This window comes from Syngnathus typhle, linkage group LG10 (assembly GCF_033458585.1).
Source record: "Syngnathus typhle isolate RoL2023-S1 ecotype Sweden linkage group LG10, RoL_Styp_1.0, whole genome shotgun sequence".
In the NCBI taxonomy this organism is placed as follows: Eukaryota; Metazoa; Chordata; class Actinopteri; order Syngnathiformes; family Syngnathidae; genus Syngnathus; species Syngnathus typhle.
The window spans coordinates 7,404,378-7,422,747 of NC_083747.1; the positions used below are offsets into that span (position 1 = coordinate 7,404,378).

At 39.1% G+C, this 18,370-nt stretch overlaps 2 protein-coding genes across 3 annotated transcripts; one reads left to right on the forward strand and one right to left on the reverse strand.

Moving 5' to 3' along the window:
* Positions 1 to 10,720: 10,720 nt before the first annotated feature.
* Positions 10,721 to 13,422, reverse strand: LOC133161055 (uncharacterized). Its single transcript, XM_061289250.1, has 2 exons — positions 13,263 to 13,422; positions 10,721 to 12,728 (listed from the first exon to the last, which is right to left on the reverse strand). The coding sequence occupies exons 1-2, from the start codon at positions 13,282 to 13,284 to the stop codon at positions 11,269 to 11,271; spliced, it is 1,482 nt and encodes a 493-aa protein (XP_061145234.1). The 5' UTR covers positions 13,285 to 13,422; the 3' UTR covers positions 10,721 to 11,268.
* An 8-nt stretch (positions 13,423 to 13,430) lies between these two features.
* On the forward strand, positions 13,431 to 16,654 carry rrp15 (ribosomal RNA processing 15 homolog). 2 transcript variants are annotated; one of them, XM_061289252.1, is made up of 5 exons: positions 13,431 to 13,530; positions 14,552 to 14,853; positions 15,375 to 15,472; positions 15,555 to 15,747; positions 16,076 to 16,654. In XM_061289252.1, the coding sequence occupies exons 1-5, from the start codon at positions 13,491 to 13,493 to the stop codon at positions 16,193 to 16,195; spliced, it is 753 nt and encodes a 250-aa protein (XP_061145236.1). In that variant the 5' UTR covers positions 13,431 to 13,490; the 3' UTR covers positions 16,196 to 16,654. The 2 variants fall into 2 exon arrangements, with proteins under 2 accessions (XP_061145236.1, XP_061145235.1); XM_061289251.1 differs by lacking the exon at positions 13,431 to 13,530 and adding an exon at positions 14,062 to 14,165.
* Positions 16,655 to 18,370: the final 1,716 nt, after the last annotated feature.

Sequence of the window (18,370 nt, forward strand, 5' to 3'; positions counted from 1 at the left end):
TTTTCCTCTACAATTGTATAAATATTGTTAATTATCATACATTTTTTCCCTAATATATTAATATGTACATGTGCAACAATGCACATTGTGAAGGACGCTTGAAAATAATAATAAAATGACAAAAGTATTCCGGACTTACAAAACAACTTTTGACAACAACTTCAGACTAACAAACATTTTTTTATTACACACTCATCTGATGTTTTCAGAAGTAGAGATGGGTTATGTAATGTTCAGTCAGTTAATATTGTGTTCCTAAATTCTGCAGGTCCTTGAGACAGCGTATTTATGTGTGGGTGAGAGAATGGCTGGTAATTGAAAGTGAGCAGGAAAGCAAGCTGGATGAATGTGTAGCAGACTTTATAAGGGCTTTTGGAGGCCACTCTAATTTGGGCTATAACTACAAGAGTAAGAAAGTCGTGATTCTAAATAAAACTTCGGTTACGCAGTGAATCTATTTTTACATTTAATATTGCCTGTTAATGTTTTATTGTCAGAAACCCAGCTCAGAAAGAATACATGAACAGTATAAAAATAAACTCAAGTAGCCTATCTGTCATTAGCAGCATTGAGCAAAACGTTAGTGTGAGAATAGAATGCATTCCGACTTTACTTTTCAAGAAGGTAATGTGTGATTGGAACAAGTTACCAAATGAAAGGTCTTTTCAAGCAGAAGTGAGGATTCTGACAGTTACTGCCTATATTACATTAGCTATTTATATCTCCCACCCTATTGTGGGTTTGATATGATATACTGCCAGTACACTGAGATGTAATCATGTCCCATAATTCACGCCTGATTCAATTAATCGGGATCATTATCAGGCTCCTGCAGAACATAAGGATGAATTGATCATTTGAATGAGGTCTGAGGGAAACTTCGAATACATGCAGGAATGGAGTTTGACGCCTGTGGATTACAGGTAGGGATGTACAATACCTCTTTTTTTCAGACCGATAAGATAGTATGAGTGCTCAAGTAGTCCAAGTATTGATATCTTGAAATACGGCTGGTATCGGCATCTGGTATTGGTACTCGCCGATCCCTGGTCGGACGTAAGGTCCTGGTGCTTGCGGCTCTCAGCTATGTCATAACTATACTGTTTTTACACATGTGACATGGGGTGTGGAGTAGCTCATGGAATGTGGGTTCAGAAATTGACTGATTTTCTCCCTTTTATTACCTGTTCAGTGATGCACTTGGTGTTACTTTTTTAACTATGAAAGGTGTTGTATAAACAAAGCATTAATTGATTGATTATATGGCAATAAAAAGTACATAGGGGTTCGCCACTGAGCCTGAATGCTCAGGCAGTTAGTCATGGAATATTTTAGTACCAGCCTAAATGGTACAGAGCTAATGCATAACATATGTTGCTGGTTACTTCGAGGAAGGCGTAAACTTCCTGAAGCGCTTTTAAAGTGAGGAACTTTCTCTTGAGAATGCCATTTAACAGATTAGCATAATGGTGCGTTACGTCAAAGAGAGGCAACTAGAATTACCCTATGATGCCAACATGTTCAAGGTCAAAGTGACCAATGAAAACCAGCAAGTACAAGCAAGAGTGAAACTTGAACATTGTCCTGACTGTTGATCTGTAGCATTCATTCAAACCACGATTAAATATTGTGAGGTTTCAGTTTCGTTTCATCATTCAATAAGCACGTACAAGTTGATGCAAGACGACAAAAGAGTTAAAAGAATATAAAATTATATGCACACATTACTGTCACATGCAAGTTTATAACAAAGTGCAAACCAGTGGTAGCATTAAAGTACAAGAAAGCCTCATTAAACTTGGCCACAAACATCTAATGTTCTAATCTGATTCTGAATCTGCATTTATTTATTTTTCTCTAGCACATCAGATTTTAATAATAATAATTATTCTTATAATAATAATAATAATAAAGTAAATCATTTCGTAATATGTATTTATTAAAAGTTAGGTTCAATAAGAGAAGGAATTCCTTTTTGTGTATTGTCCTCATATCTGCACATTTATATAGGTCAAAATTTAAAAAATTAAAGATTTTGAAAAGAAATATATATTTTTTCCAGTCGGACACATAACAGGGACACATCCTTGTTGACCAGCGTTATGTAAGCAGAATTATGTGTATGGGCACGCTTTAGCTATTGATGGAATGAATGGCCTCGCTGGTGTTTATTTATAATGTGGCTGTTCACAGAAGTAACAAGAAGATAGTAAATGCTTCTTTTGAATCGTGTCTGGCTGTCTGAGTCATGCTATGAAGTCTGCCAGCCGTGGTCTTGCTAGTAATCAAGATGATGTCACTACGCCCACCCCTCTTTAGTGGACCACCATAAAATCTTCATTAACTGCACTTTTAACTTTGGCTCTCTTTCATAACCCAGTTTTTGACTGTAGAAGTGTATGTTACACCACTTTACAAAAAAGATAAATTCCTGTATTAGGTTTGTTTATTCTCCTCTCCAAACTCAAATGTCTAATGCCAAGCGTAGGTGACCTGCTGGGGATATTTATGGACAGAGGGCCAGGGTCATTTTCTCAGATCTCAGTCGAGATCTCACAGCCTCGTAGCTGACCTATTCGAGATGTTTTTCGAGGCGAGTTAGCAGGAAACAAAGCTGACACAGAAGCACACATAGACGAGAAACAACGCCAGTAAACAGTATGTGAGAAAAGTTCCAAGACTGCCGTCACATAAAATATACAGTAGATCCAAATGAATAGCAATGGAGACTCCAAACCACCACAAATTTATGAATAAACCGCATTTTTCATGAAAAATGGGAGGTTACCATACCACCCAAAACTAAATAAATGAACTTTTAAAAACATATTGCAAAAGTTATGTGAATATAGGTAATCCCATGAGTTCTACTATATGAGGGCAGACCGCTATATTTCAAATCCTAAGAAACTACGAGCCCCCGTGGAGTTTAATACATTTTCCCAGACTTCTCAACGCAGTCCTGCACTCCTGGAAGGATTCTCTGCAGCTCCCTCGCCATCTCAATGTCATCCACATCTTCAAAACAGATCCCCCTGATGACCCCCTTTAAGCTTGGGAAGTAGGATGAGAAAAGTCACATGGAGCGAGGTCGGGAGGTTTTTGAAGCTTGCCGATGTAAATAAAGAATAAAATCCTGTGAGTAGGTTGGTGCTACGGAGATTTTGTCAGTGTAACAGCCTCTTACGTTAAGGTTGACTCTTCTTTGGAAGCTTACTAATGTGCTTCTTAAGGTCATTGTATAAATTTTAAGCTCGATTTGTTTACGTTCAAAGCTACAGCCTGTAGAAACGTGGGTCCAGCACATCAGTGTTATTCTCGGCCAAGAACTGTCGGATGCTGGGTATGTTATGTGCTGACATATTGTCGTGATGAAGCAGCCATGAGTTGTCCTGCTGCAATTTTTGTCTGAATACAATACATCACTGAAATTAGATAAACCAGCACCTATCAACACTCTTGAACATGGCTAGAGCTAAGTTCAGGGATTCACTGTCTCCCAAATCAAACATGCGTCATTAACCAGCAGCTTGATTGATGTCATCCTAGGCTGATGGGAAGGGACTAATGCTGTTTGTTCTACAGGAAAGCACTGCCAAAGTACATCACCAAATTGTAACAAATGGAACATTAGCTGTGCTAAAAGGAAATTCAGCTAAACACAAAAGATCACTTTAGAGATAGATATAAATGAACAAATGCATGTTGGAAGAACAAAAATGACTTTGATCGCAATAATCAGCTCACCATCATAAATAATAGATGAGGCCGTTGAACATAGCAGAAAGGGCATTCAATGTTCCAAATAATCAATGTCGATGGTTTGATTATATTTCTCACAAAATATTATGACAATTCAGATAATATTGATATATTTTATTAAGAATTCACTTGAACTTTTTTGTGTGAGTGACCTTTACCAAATATTTTAGTCACACCAGATTTTAAAGTAATACTTAAAAGCTCAACTGCTTTGTCGTATGTCTCTAAGTGTCTCGATTTGTTTTTGGATGTATTCCTAATCTCTTATTCCACCAGAACGCCCATCATGATACAGCACAGTCTGCCAAATTATTTTCAAGCGCACATACTAATCCACTAGAATCTGGCCCCGAGTGACAATCAAGCAAAACCCTTGTTGCTTTAGATAGGTAACATGGTCAAGAAAAGGAATATTTGGATATATTGTAAGGCGGTGCGCTCTTCCCATTCATTTGAATGTAATTTTACCACATGCTTTTCTATTTTCCCCACAAATCCATATGAAATTCTAAATATTGTTAAGTATGGCGTTGGCCTTGGACAACTATGCCCTGTTGTTGTAAACCCGTGAAAACCGGGTATTTGTGCGTAAAAGCTTCCGTGCGTTTTGGTTAGCGGTAATTTCGTTGTCACAGTGCAAAGGCAATCCAAACTTTGAATCACCACAAAACCTCTAAGGTCTAAAGCCTTTCTAAAACTAAGAATACAATATTTCCAACTAGATCAGCTCGAACAACTTAAACAGATTTGATTGAAAAGGCAACTGTGTATTTGAATCTAAATCGGTGGCGCTCCATTTTGCGTGGGTGGCACTTTACAAGGAAAACACCGGTTTCAGGATCTCCTGTGTGCCCAGTGGCACAGTAATCATAGACTTGTGGGAAACAAGACATGAACAATCTTCCATATTACAAGGCACCCTCGGGGATACCACAATCTTGCCAAAAAATCTTTGGCATGGATAAATGCCATCCTGCCACTATACTTTGCTGTAACATGTTTTAGGCTTGGCCATGTTCAGCAGAGACTCTATTCCTCCAAATCCACATGGAATCCACCTAACAGTCTTTGAGCAAGTGGGACATGCTTGTCGGAGAAATTAAATAGGAAGAAAATGATGTATAATTTTCTTGAGATGCTAAGTGAATTTGCTCAAAATAACTGCCAATTCTTTCTTAAAATATGAACAGTATTGTCTGTATCCAATCATTATGGCCACATCAAATTTTAAAAGATGTGTGTGAATCAGGAAACTACTTTTGCAAGGTACACGCTGTTAGTATGAAGTTTGTATTGTCTTATTTCTACTCTTTTAATTCTATTTACAAGAGAATTGGAATTTTCCTCATAAAGCAGTTTGTTCTTGAAAGTATTCACGTTTGTATTAATGAAATAATTCAACTCTTAAAAATACATCTGTTGGTTATCCTGTATCACCTCTGTGGGAATGTTTATTTGAATAGACATTTGTTAACTTCGAAAAGGCCCGAAAATAAACCTATTAAATTTGAGCGAATGAAATGAAAGCGAAAGTCGATGGGGGCATTACAATTACTGTACAGTCTGAAATATTGCAACGGTGAGCAAGCAAAACTTTCTTTCTGAAACCCTGCACTATATCTACACTATGACTCAGCAAGTTAATATGAAATCTCAGCAGGTCGTGTTTTAACCTGATCACATTTATGATTTAACGCTGTCATCTTCAGACTCTTTTGGTGTTATCTGATCCCTGACCCCGAAATGCCTCACTTTTGAGCACTAGTTAGAATTCTAGAAGAAGAAGAAAAAAAACCTTTGTATCTGTAATAGTCTCTGTCATTATTAGAAACTTGTGGTATTCCAGTCTTTATTCTGCTCAGGCATACCACAACCCCACCCTGAAGCAAATAGTCAATCATTACCAAAATTGACCCAAAATTGAAGACAAAGAAGTCTTCGGGGGGGGGGGGGTGTACGCATTTGTTCTATTCATATAAAGTCATGCTGATGCTTTTAATTCACCGAGGTTTGGCTACACACGCGTTCCATGTTCATTGTGCAGTCTGGACTGGACGGAAATACTCTGGTTATTTTGAGACACACACCCTTTTATGTCCTTATGTGACCTCTTTGAGACAGACGCTGATGAGAAAGCAACATTTGCTCCCTTCAAAAACACTCGCCGATGGGTGGGATGCAGGGATTTAGGCATCTAAGAGTAAAGGTCACAACAATAATTTATGGGTCTTCAAACTGTTCAAACGTCCGTCATAAAAACAGATGCATGTGATGAATTGATCGAAGGGTGACCGCGTACAATATCATGTTTTCTTTGTGTGGAAAAAGTCCAACCCAACATGCATGCCTATGTAAGTCAATTGAAGGAAAATATTTTACCATCCGCAAAAGTCATAGCTCAGATCAGCAGTACATGTTGATTCAGAATTAGCTGTGGCTCACAATTAGATGTTTACAAATGGTTACATTGGAGATATTGATCATATTTGTAGCCCTTGTTAACATGATCAATAAGAGATTTTGTCACAAAATATAGTATGCATTTATTTTGCAGATGCTGTGTACACAGAGCGGCGGCACGGTGAAATACTGGTTAGCCCACAGTTAGGACATCCCTGTGTGGAGTTTACATGTTCTCCCTGTGCCTGCATGGGTTTTCTCCGTGCACTCCGGTTTCTTCCCCCGTCCCAAAAACATGCTTGGTAGCATGAGCACTCTAAAGTGCCCCGAGGTGTGACTGCGAGTGCGGCTGGTTGGTCGTCTCTGTGTGCCCTGCGATTGGCTGGCAACCGGTTCAGGGTGTCCCCCGCCTACTGCCCAATGACTGCTGGGATAGGCTCCAGCACGCCCGCGACCCCCGTAGGGACAAGCAGTATAGAAAATGGATGGATGGATGGATACCCTCACTTTTTAACATCTTCCCTGGCCGCAAATCAGCAAACATGACCATCAAATGACCCCCCTACAACCACAAAACCAAAGCAGCTGAGGAGAACCTGGCAGTAGAGCAACGAATATTGAAGAGGTTTATATTTTAATTATCTTCAGCACTGAACTGACCACTCAGATGCTGTGGATTATTTGAAACGCGAATCGCCTGGAGATGGAAGCCAGCTGGCACGAGAAAAAGAAGAGTGTCTCTTAAAAAGGACCAAGGGAACACCTTCTCCCTCCTGCTGCGTTCTAACATAAGTTACATAAGAGTTGTGTTTTTCCAAAACAAGCCAAGTGTTGAATTATTAGCCACGTTTAAACTGCCACACCACAGTTTACAATCTCGTGATACAGCTCAGAGGTTTTTGATCCGTGATAAAACAAGTACGAATGCTCTTGTTTAGTCTGACCACTGGAGACTAAAGTGATGTGTTGGTAATGCCTTGGGAACTCAGTAAGGGGTTGCGTACCTCATTCTCACTCAATACAGTTTAGAGATGAGTCGTCTGTGTTGATCTTCTCCCAGCACAATTTCCCTGTTTAAGGTAAATATCACCAAACACTGTAAACATGACAAATGGTATCTCTGTGTGATTCATTTAGTAACTAAACAATAGTGGCATGTAGTCAGAGCCCAAAGGACCTTCTCTGTAGGTCATAATACTGAGAAGCACTTATATTTACAATTTATTGTGGATGTTCATTTATTGCCAACCGTCTGGTATCTTCATTTCCTTTCTTGACGGCAGCTTCTAATCATCATTTTTGGTACAATTAGATTTCAACTTCTGTGTGTTGCTATTTTAATATAATCTTCCCAGGGCCATGACAATCCGAATCCTGACATATGATACATACGCACGTTGAACAGAAAACAATACAGAGCTGCTCTTAAATCAGTTATCATGGTTTTTATGGCAACAAATAATCTACACTTCTGTATCATTTTCACAAAGTCATGTTGGGACAAAGTGAACAGTTGAATTGTTAATATATGAAAACTCTTGGATTTAAAGGGAAAGAAAGGGACTCAGCCCAGGCCAGACTGAGATTTTGCACTTGGAAGAGGTCATACAAACCCTAATCTGGGATTGCTGAATGTTCAGTTACGCATTCAACTGCTCCTTGTGCAACCTAATTACTTATACAATAGGCTATTTGAAACTGTTAATTGGTTGTACGTGCTGACTGTCAAGTCCTGAGTATTAACTGATGTCATGGGTTTCTAAGATGAAGTCCCACATTTTGCCTTGAATAAAAATTGATTGAAAGCGGTATAACCAACAATATTTGAGGCAGAAAACAAAACCAAGATTTTTGATCAAATATTCTTCTCTAGAGATTTCGTTCACGATAATATGAATGTATAAACATGTTGTTGGTCAGTAGAGCTCATGATCCTTCCATCTCCAGCGGCTACTCCACTTGGAACAAGGTTGGAACACCAGGTATTACATCATGTCATGTCCACAGCAGGAGGTTCTTGGAAAACTCGCCTTTCATCCTTCATGCTCTCATGCTGGATGGGAACCAAAGACTCACGAGGGTTGCAAGGGTCAAGGGGTAAGATTGAGGAGAGGGATGCCATATTAGGGCCACTAAATCAAATGACTTGCATTTTAACAACTAAAATCTCAGCAAATCTCCTGCAGGGGAGTTTTGGATCAAGTATCAAGGTCTGATGATCAAAACGTATATGTGGAGGGTGTGATGTTTATTGGACAGTTCAAAAGAGAAAAGCTGGTTTATAGATCTTTTTATGACACCAAGAGAAATTAACTAGCGTAGAATAAATAAAATACGGGCATGGGAACAAAAAAGCGATTTTATATCAGTCAACAAAAAGGTTGGTCAAATAAATGAGTTTTAATGTCTTTGGAACAGTCCAAATTTTATTAGATCTAAGAGTCTGCAAAGTTGGGATGAAAAAATGCAAATGCTCTGCCACCTTTTGATTTGTCACTGATATTAATTCCCCCAAAAGTTTGTAAAAGTTTATTCATGGTCATACCGTTGACACACACAAACACAGGTTATAGGAATAATAAAAAATAAAAAATATTAAAACACCTGCCGGTCACAAATGCACACGTAATGTCCCCCACTGTTTTGCACACTTGAAAGGGCCGTGGTTGCTCTGTCGTAAACGCTTGGGTGTTTGTGATCACATACGTACATAAAAAAAAAAAAAAAAAAAACACTTGTATGAAAACATTTTTTGTGTTTTCTTTTGTGGATTCATCTGTGAATGATGGCAGTTGGCAGAAGGGTGCTGACCCACACTGACCTCAGGCGGACCAAAAGGGGTTTGTGTGGGAAAGACGGGGGTGGATATGGACCACTTCTCCCCTAACATAGTGGAATAGGAAATAGGAAGATCGGAAAGTAAGTCAGACAGATTAGTCAATATGTCATCCGTAGCTATACGGTTTGAGCAATAAATATCTTCTGTACGCTCTTCAAAATTTGGAACACAGTATGAATTTAATGATTGTGGACAACCGAGTGAGTCAAAAGACATTTGCCATAGATAGTGACAAGACAGAACAGGGGGGGGTTAAGCAACAAAGGGCACAAATGGCATCATAGACCAACTTCCAGAGGTGGGTGCATCAATAAATTTTGCCGTCCTGTCATTCACCAGCAGCCAGGCCATCATCGTCAATCCGTCACTCTGTCATCATTGTTTGAACTGCGCTTCTGTCAGTTTGTCACCGCTATTTCAGTATCGTCAACCAGTCCGTTAATGCTTCGTTGTTATTTTAACCAAACATCTGTCATCATTAAATTGTACGTTGTCGTCAGTGATTAAAGACCGTCAGAAATTCTTTTTTCTTTCTTCTTCTACTATGTACTACTTTCACTTTGGAGAAAAGTTAGTTTTTGTATAGTCCGGTAAAAAATGAAATTATTATTATTATTTACGTGAACCCACCACCAAGGCTGGAGTGACTGGGGCTCCAATATAAAGACCCCACCCCACCACCACCAATTCCACTCTGCACCTAACTGGACCACCTCCAACGAAGAATTCAACACAAGCATTCCTGACATCCCTGAGAAGGTTGGCTGACCTGGGCTCCCCCCACTCACCTGCTACAGGATTAAGGACTTTCTTTCCAACCAATCAGTCAAACTAGATCCCTGCCGTTTTTCTCCTCTCGGATCTTAAGCGCTCACTCCCCACAAGGCTACATGTTGAACTCAATGCGCTACATGCAGGACCCCAACAATGGGAATCCTGCCCACTCAAGCAACGCCATTGAAGTTTGCAGACAAAATATCTTGGATTATGACCTGCAACTATCTAAGTGGTGCTCAAATAATTAGCCCAGCTAGATTGTAAGAATGGGAAACTAAAGAGACAACATCAACATGATCATCAAGCTTAACACGTCTATTCTAAATACTCGACACGATGGTTGGTGTTATTGGGAGAGACCCCGGTGCACCTTGGTGTTGCAAATACACACACAAAAAATATAAAACTGAGAACAGATAAAAGATTGCAAATATCAAATTCATATGTAGTTGATGTTTGGAAAACTTTGTGAAATGTGGTTGTTTAAAAGTAGCGAATGTGTAAGTTTAAATCTAGCAATTTCTAAATCAAATACAATTAGAAGGCTAAACAAAACAAGCTTAAACAAGCTTACCCATCACAATCCAAATGGATTTATCTCTGTGACCTTGCATCCCTTGAATCTCTTCAAAAGTGAACGCAGGGGCTAACAGTTTCATCAAATAAGTAACTGATTGTCATTAGAGAGATGAGCAAGGCCAATGATGCAGGCTGTTGCACTTGTTAGTGGACACTGCCATTCAGTGGTGCATCATGGTAGGTACCGAGACACATTCTGAGCAGGGAAGGTCATGTATGTGATTCACATCAAATATATTTTCACTTTACATTGACCCTAAGGAGGTCTGCTATCTGCTTTATTGAACTGATGACAATTTATTGCATTCTCTGTAGTACTATTTCACTAAATATATACCAATGATCATCAAAGCATGGCCCAGACAGTGGTAAAAAACTTTTATTTATTTCAGAATGAAAAAAAACATGCATTTTAAGCATTCAGTTTTTGTCACATATTGTTTTGTTTTTTATAACACAACAGTTTTCATTCAATTTCTTGCAAGATAAGATACTCCAATGCTGGTTTTGCTTAAAACATGCTTGGCTTGATGAAAGTCACGTAGGTCATTCTTTGTGTTATAAATGTGCTGAAATGCTAAATTATACTTTTAACAAATAATGACTGAATATTCTATAGATTATTATTAAGATTTTTTCCAATGATTTTTTTTCTTCACCCATCATCAATTTGATCAATAAATGTCTATACACGTTTTCTTGGAAATAAGATTACTGTATTCAACTTCGCTACCCAAACTTTTAGTACTCTATATTTGTCTATGACCAACATGATGAATGTGAACTGCATTCTTTGCATGAATAGTATTCTTTGTAGCGCAGTTACTTCAAATGGGTTTTACCATTCAGAACTTGCATGCCCACACTGTTTATGTTTTCACAGTAGGAAATTTAACGTTACATCTTCTGCTTCAGAAAGCATTAGTCATAGCAAAGACGTAGGCGACAAAAAGTTGTACTCCAATCAAGACAAAATGTGAATTACCCATGACGAGTGTGCCAATAATCACACCCGCTACAGCTCCCGAAGTGCGTAGCCATGACGTACACTCGGCCGCCATGGCTACCACTGCACCGATAGACACTCCGGAAGTGCCCACCGCCCCCAGCAGTGCCCCGGCTTTCCCACCTTTTCCCAGAGCTGGGGACAAAATCTCTACCCCGGCTAGTAAAACGACGGAAATGATCGCAGCCCCTATGATGACTTTGCCCTCTCCAGCTGCATGCCTCACCAGAGGGCCCCCGACTGCAGCTCCCAAACTCAGCTGGCAAAGTTTTGCCGCGATAATTGCTGTTTTCAAAGCTTCTCGACTGGAAAGGTCACTCATGCGTTCGATGATGCTGTCGCTGTTTACGTCCTGCGGTTGCCTTTTCTGATTCCTGATCACGTCTCCAGCTTGCACGGTGAGCATGGCGATAACGAACGTTGCGAGCATTCCCATGCATCCTATCAACATCCAGAACTTAAAATCAGACGACTTTAGAATCAAATAGCCAATGATTGCGACTAAAGCTACCAGTACAATGAACACAGAATGGTGGCCCCCATACCCAAATAAGCCAAATAATGATGTTACAACAGCAACCACAGTCATTGGAATTCCTGAAAAAGCCAAAAAGTCCACATATTTGATCATCACAGTTTTGATCCAGTCTTGGAGAGTCCGTTGTTTGACCTCTGCCTCTTCAGCCTCCATCTTCTTCCTCTCTAGTCCTTCTCGCATCTTCCGCTCAGTGGCCCATGTCGTAATGTCTTTGACGTCAGTGGCGCTCCTCCCATTATTTAGGATCCTCTCCTCTATTTGCACAGCGACCCTTTCTCTTTGCTCTAAATCGGAAATCTCTAACTCTTTCCTTTCTGTGTCCCAAACTGTAGACGTTTGAGTGCAACAGGCCTCGCCTTGCTGCCAGAGGATGTTAAATACAAAGCGAAGAGGTGGTTTGAGGATGCTAAATACACACAGTGCAAACAGAAGACCAGTCATGCCAAAATTATTCACAATCGTTTCAATAAAAAAGCCCAGTGTGCCGCCACTGACTGTGGTCCCGAGGGCACCGGCAAGTCCTGCATTTACCCACAAGTTTGCGTAATTCGTTTGACTTGCCCCACAATTCCTTGTGGTGACGAAGAGCGAAGCTACCACCGCTGCTAGGACAACACCAGCTACAACTGAGGTCATGGCAATGGTCAGGGCAGAAGCCCCCATGAGAGTGCCCAGTCCGAGAGCACCCACTGTCCTGATGTCTTCGATCAGCGGTTTCAGTTGACTCGTTGTGGTCATTGCAGCCAGGGTGCTGTCAACGGGCTCGTCTATGGCTGCCATTATGGAGCCTCCCACTGCTCCTAGTGCAAAACCAATTGCTGCTTCCTCTAAAAGGACAAGAACAATGCTTTTTTTTTAAATAACAAAATATGATTAAAAACGAAAATGCATATTACATTTAGTGTGTCTGAGCAGAAATCTGTAAAAACAACAAATACCTGATCAAGATGGTAGATACTTATACTACCTTTCAAGTGTGATTTTTTTTTCCCCAATCCAAATCAGGTTTAATGATTATTTTCTTTACTCATGCAAGCCCAGAGAATGAAGCTGAGACTTCTTTTGATTTTGCCACCATTCAGGATTTGCAGTCAAACAAGACTGGTTGATCAGGTTTAACAAGCAAACCACCACATGTTGCTCTGTGTCACATCCTCCGCCACATGAAAAGTTCATAATGGTAGATATGATGTCAAGTTTTCAAAAGTATTTCATTACAACGTGGCCGTTTAAGAGAGTAACATGCTTGAAGCAGAATCAACCAATAGCCAATTTTACACAGCTGATTTATTCATCCCAACAGAACATGTTTGATTTAAGACCCAGTAACCAACAGATTATGATATTGATGTTGAACTTACTCATTTTTTTCTTTGTCATCATGTTTGATGTGTAGAAGACTCAAGAGGGAATCCTGCAGACTTGTCCACCTTTCTTTCTGGACCGGTCAAGTCACTGGAGACAGCTTGTCTCCTGTTAAGAAAGCAACTTTAAGACACACCCACGCACAGACCCACATGCTCTAATCGTCAGAATCACTATGCAATACCGGTTTAGTTTCTTGGGTGCACGTGGAAAAGCATCCAGGTATGTCCTGGAATTTGAGTTTTTTTAATTTCTCACCAAAAGGTACGTTCTTAAAAGTAATCTCTCACAAATAAATACTCTCATGACAATGAACAAACTGCAAAATCTCTGATGTGAAATTGTTTTAGTTTTTACAATTAGTTCTTTGAGAATCCTCAAAACAAATTTCGTGTTTCATTGCAGAATGTTGTTTGTCGAGGTGAAATCCACTAATATGAAATCCTGCATACAGGCATATATATATATATACACACACACACACACACACACACACACATGTATATATATATATATCATCATATCATATATCATATATCATATATATATATATATATATATATATATATATATATATATATATATATATATATATATATATATATATATATATATATATATATATATATAACATAAATATATATATATATAAACATAAATATATATATATATAAACATAAATATATATATATATATATATAGTATGCGTGTGTGTATGTGTGTGTGTGTTTGTGTGTCTGCGTGTGTGTGCGTGTACTATAGACTGTGTAGTAATTAGAGATAAACCCGAAGAGGAACCATTTGTCTCTGGTACTTATGTTTGCTCCCGGAACCTTTTTCTCGTTACTCTTCAATGGCCGCTTTGGTGCGTACTCGTGTGCGGATCATGGAAGATATCGGTAATTATTCGATTCCTGCGTGTAACATGTTATATTTCAACTGCGTTTAGGATGATTTGTTTTATTCTGGGCAATTCGTATAAAACAGCGTCCTGAAAACAAATTAGATGTCGTCAACGACCTCTTACTAAAATTAGATGTATGCGACTCGAAACTTCGAACACGTATAATGAAACGGAATGCTTTTGTAAGATGTGTTGCTGTAATGTACTAATTAAGTAGCCTTTCGGAGTATTAAGGCTTCACTTTTAAGTATGATGCACATATGTGTGGGTTTGGTACAATCTTCAGCTTTCTACTCTCATTTTACAATAATCAAACACGTGAAACTCCTATATGAAAACTAGTTGTTGTCCAGATGACTTCGAAGTTGTTTCTTTTGCCAGATGATGCTGAATCTTCTTTGGAGGACACAAATGAGCTGAACAACTCCGATGGGGGGAGTGATGATCACGTATCATCTGATGGAGGGAATGACGGAGATGATGCAGAGGATGAAGGTGGAGGTCTGGAGGAGGAGGAGGAGGAGGAGGAGGAAGGCAATCCCAATGCTGGCTGGGCAGAGGCAATGGCTAAGGTTTTGGGAAAGCAAACACCCAAGAGCCAAACCACCATCTTGGTGAAAAACAAAGAACTGGACAAAGTGAAGGCAAAAGAAAAACAGGAGCATTTGGAGAGGAAGGAGCAGGTAATTAGCAAAGTGCTTATAAATGCAAAAATTCTGATCACCCCAACTAGACCTCGTCCAAAACTAGCTGTCTGTTGTTAAATGTTAGCAACACACTGAATTGTTTTCTAAAAATTTAATACACATTAGAAAATATCCATATTAAAATAAAACATTCCATCACATGCAGTTCACGGTTCACATTTGCAATGCTGACCTGGCTGCAAACAGCAGAGTAAAACAAAGCAAAAATAAAAACAAATACTCGTATAACAAACAATGTAATATAAAACTAAGATAGCATTAGAGAAAACCTTCAACTTGTTTTCTTCGTATTTTATTGCGTAATATTTAACGTCAAAGTCGTCGTGTGAGCTGCCGGTAAGTTATTTCCTATGGCCAAATAATGGATCCTGGTAGCACTTAAAAAATAAATCTATAAACACTAAATATAACTTTGAAATCTTGCTCCCTGCAGCTGGTATAATGACAGACATTGCAAATTTATGTATTACGGTGCTTGCTCTTTTCTTGTCCCCCAGACTGATAAGAAACGAGCATGGGAGATGATGTCCAGAGTAAAACCTGATCTAGTGAAGGACCGTGAGGTTGAAAAATCTTTGCAGAGAATTGCCACCCGGTGTGTTATTCAGTATTTTTGTGTAGTGTACACTCGTACACCGTGAGTGTGAAGGTTGATTTTGTTGTTGATTTTTCCACAGAGGTGTCGTGCAACTGTTCAATGCGGTAAAAATGCACCAAAAGAACATTGACAGAAAGATGGCGGAGGTTGATGGCTCAGAGAGAAAGAAGGCAAAAATACTTTCCTCAGTTTCCAAAAAAGACTTCATCGATGTTCTAAGGAAAACAGAAGGTGGCGCCAGAGTCAAAGCCAAGGCAGAAAAGGACACACATGTAAGTGATTTTTTTTTCATCGCAGAAAAACAAATGTCTATCCTCTATTTTGTCAAAAAACTAATTTATGCTGATTTGTTGAATCAATTTACCCCTTTAAAGACGTTTTTTATAATGACTTGTCTATCAACGATTAAATGAAATTTGCACGAAGTGGACAGTGGGAAGGTTCTTGCTTGAGGAATTTAAATTATCAAAATATAAAATAAAGTGAAATTCCAGGGATCAGGAAAAATATGTGAATAAGGTGCGCTGTTAAAGTATGAGGAAAAAATGATGCTGCTCAAAGCCCAAACCTATTAGTAATTGTGTCTATGCATCCTCATAGACGACTGAGGTGGAGGAGAAACCAGCGTGGAGTGTCCTCAGTGATGACTTTATGATGGGAGCGACGATGAAAGACTGGGACAAAGAGGAACACACAGGAAGTGGTGCAGATGGAATTTAATCCAATTGACACTTTACGAAGAAAGAGACTATGACTTAATTGTGATGAGGTTCAGACTAACCCGCAGCCAGGTGACCGTTCAATCAACAGGGGGCAGTGTTGTATTCTGCGAGCTACAGTACTGTACTTGCTTCTGTGAATGAAATAATGGGAAATTCTTCATGGGATTAGAGTCTGCTCAGAAAGGATTGAGAATTTCCAGAAATGTTGTCCTTTGTTGATATGAGAGAGGTAGGTCATATACATGAAAGCAAAATAAACTTTCAAAAGAGGACGGATACAATGTTTCTTTAGCTGGACTATGTACCGGTTAACCACAAGGCTGCTTTGTTCAGCTCAAATATTCAAAGGTTGTTTATGACCATGTTTTGTACTTTTTTTTTTTTTTTTTATGTACCCTGTGTAAATATCAACCTTTTGTACAGTGCCACGGAAATCAAAAGCTGTTCCCCTACTATACTGCAACGTATCAGTGTGGCTTATTTACTTAGCTCATGATTTATGGAAGCACCAAGTCAGCGTTTCTTCCGGCTCACTGCATCTTAAGTGTTTGCTGTCCTTTGTTTCAGGGACAACTTTTGTTCACTGAATGTCAAATCCGCTCACGTTACAAGAAAGAAAGAAAGAAATCTGGGAAAGACAATCACAAATTTACCGAACTCATTATGCATAAATGTAATCTATAAAAAAAGGGGATCATTTAGAATAATCCCACAGCACCCCTCACCCCAAAATAGAAAACTAAAAAAATGAAAAACATCCAAAGTAACCAAATGAAGTTCAATAACAAAACCAAAGTATTTTAAGGGGTGTTGGTAGAATATATTCATCTTAAACAGTCTAAACAAATGTGAATCGGTAAATACTGAATACAAATGACAACATAAAGAGACAGTAAAATACACCTTTCTTTTTTGTTGTGGTTATAAATATAAGTAGTATTTCCTGAGTGCCTTATATATCTTTTATTGTGAATTGCTCTTTTTGTAGTTACTTGTAATGCGTAAATAGATGACTGATAAATAACATCCATAGTACCGCAATGAACTCCAGCAGGCTGCCAGTAGTAACCTGATGCGGTGACGTGGCACTAACATTTTTGCTGACTCGTTTTGTATTTGAGCTTCCTGTGTCTGGCCTTCGTTGTCGTCACAACCTGAGGAAATATTTGCTCTTTGCGTTATCAACAGAGGAGGGAGGAAAGCGACGAGTCAGCCTGTCGGCGCCGTGCTCGATATGAGTCTGTCATGGCAACACTTTGGCCTGCCGTTCTGGTATGCCACCTTTTCTCCCGGAATGTTGAAACAATCCAAGGATGTAGGACCTGGTGACGCCTCGGTCACCATTCCCAATCTGCCTACCCAGACAATGACTTCATTGAACTAATAAGAGCTCAGTTGATTGAGAGAGTCTCAGGAACAGTCCAAATAAATTCCTCAAGCAAGAACTTTCCCACTGTCCACTTGCAAATATTAAGAGTATGTAGTATGTGTTTCAGAAGCTAATGTTGATAACCCTGTTCGCTAAAATTCTAATATATGATCAGAGCTGCAGCTCTGCTTACCTGTTGACTTTGACATTATAGTTCTTTTCTGTAATGCAGCCAGGTATGGGGTGGTCTTATGTAAACTCATTACACTGTTACATCGCAATATGAAATGTGCGTCAAATTTTAGAACATCACAAGACAGAGCATCTTTTGTTTGACATTTAGAAATTAGCATCTTTATTTGATCATTTCATACTGAAGATCCAGGCACAGCTTTAGGGTTTCTCTCTAATACAAAGGCGGGCGGAGGAAATAATATATATATCAGAATATCACATGAAATGCTGGAGGATCTTAAATTTTATATTTTTGCGTCGGGAGCTATAGCCCTCGTGTAGCGCCAGCCCTGCATCTGATACACACTCCAACCAACTATGCATGACAACATCAAATATTGCAGTTTCCATTTATCATCTTAATCACTTTTTAAACCTAACCCTTGTCCCGAAATGGTCAAAAGTGCCCCCATAATAATGAATTCAACAAATCAATGCAAGAAAGAATGTTGCCACTTGATGCGGTTTCAGAACAATCTTGCTGAAACCTGCGCACAGACCTCAATTCTAACCTCAAAGTAACGTCACGGTTGATGCACACTCCTATATATATATATATATATATATATA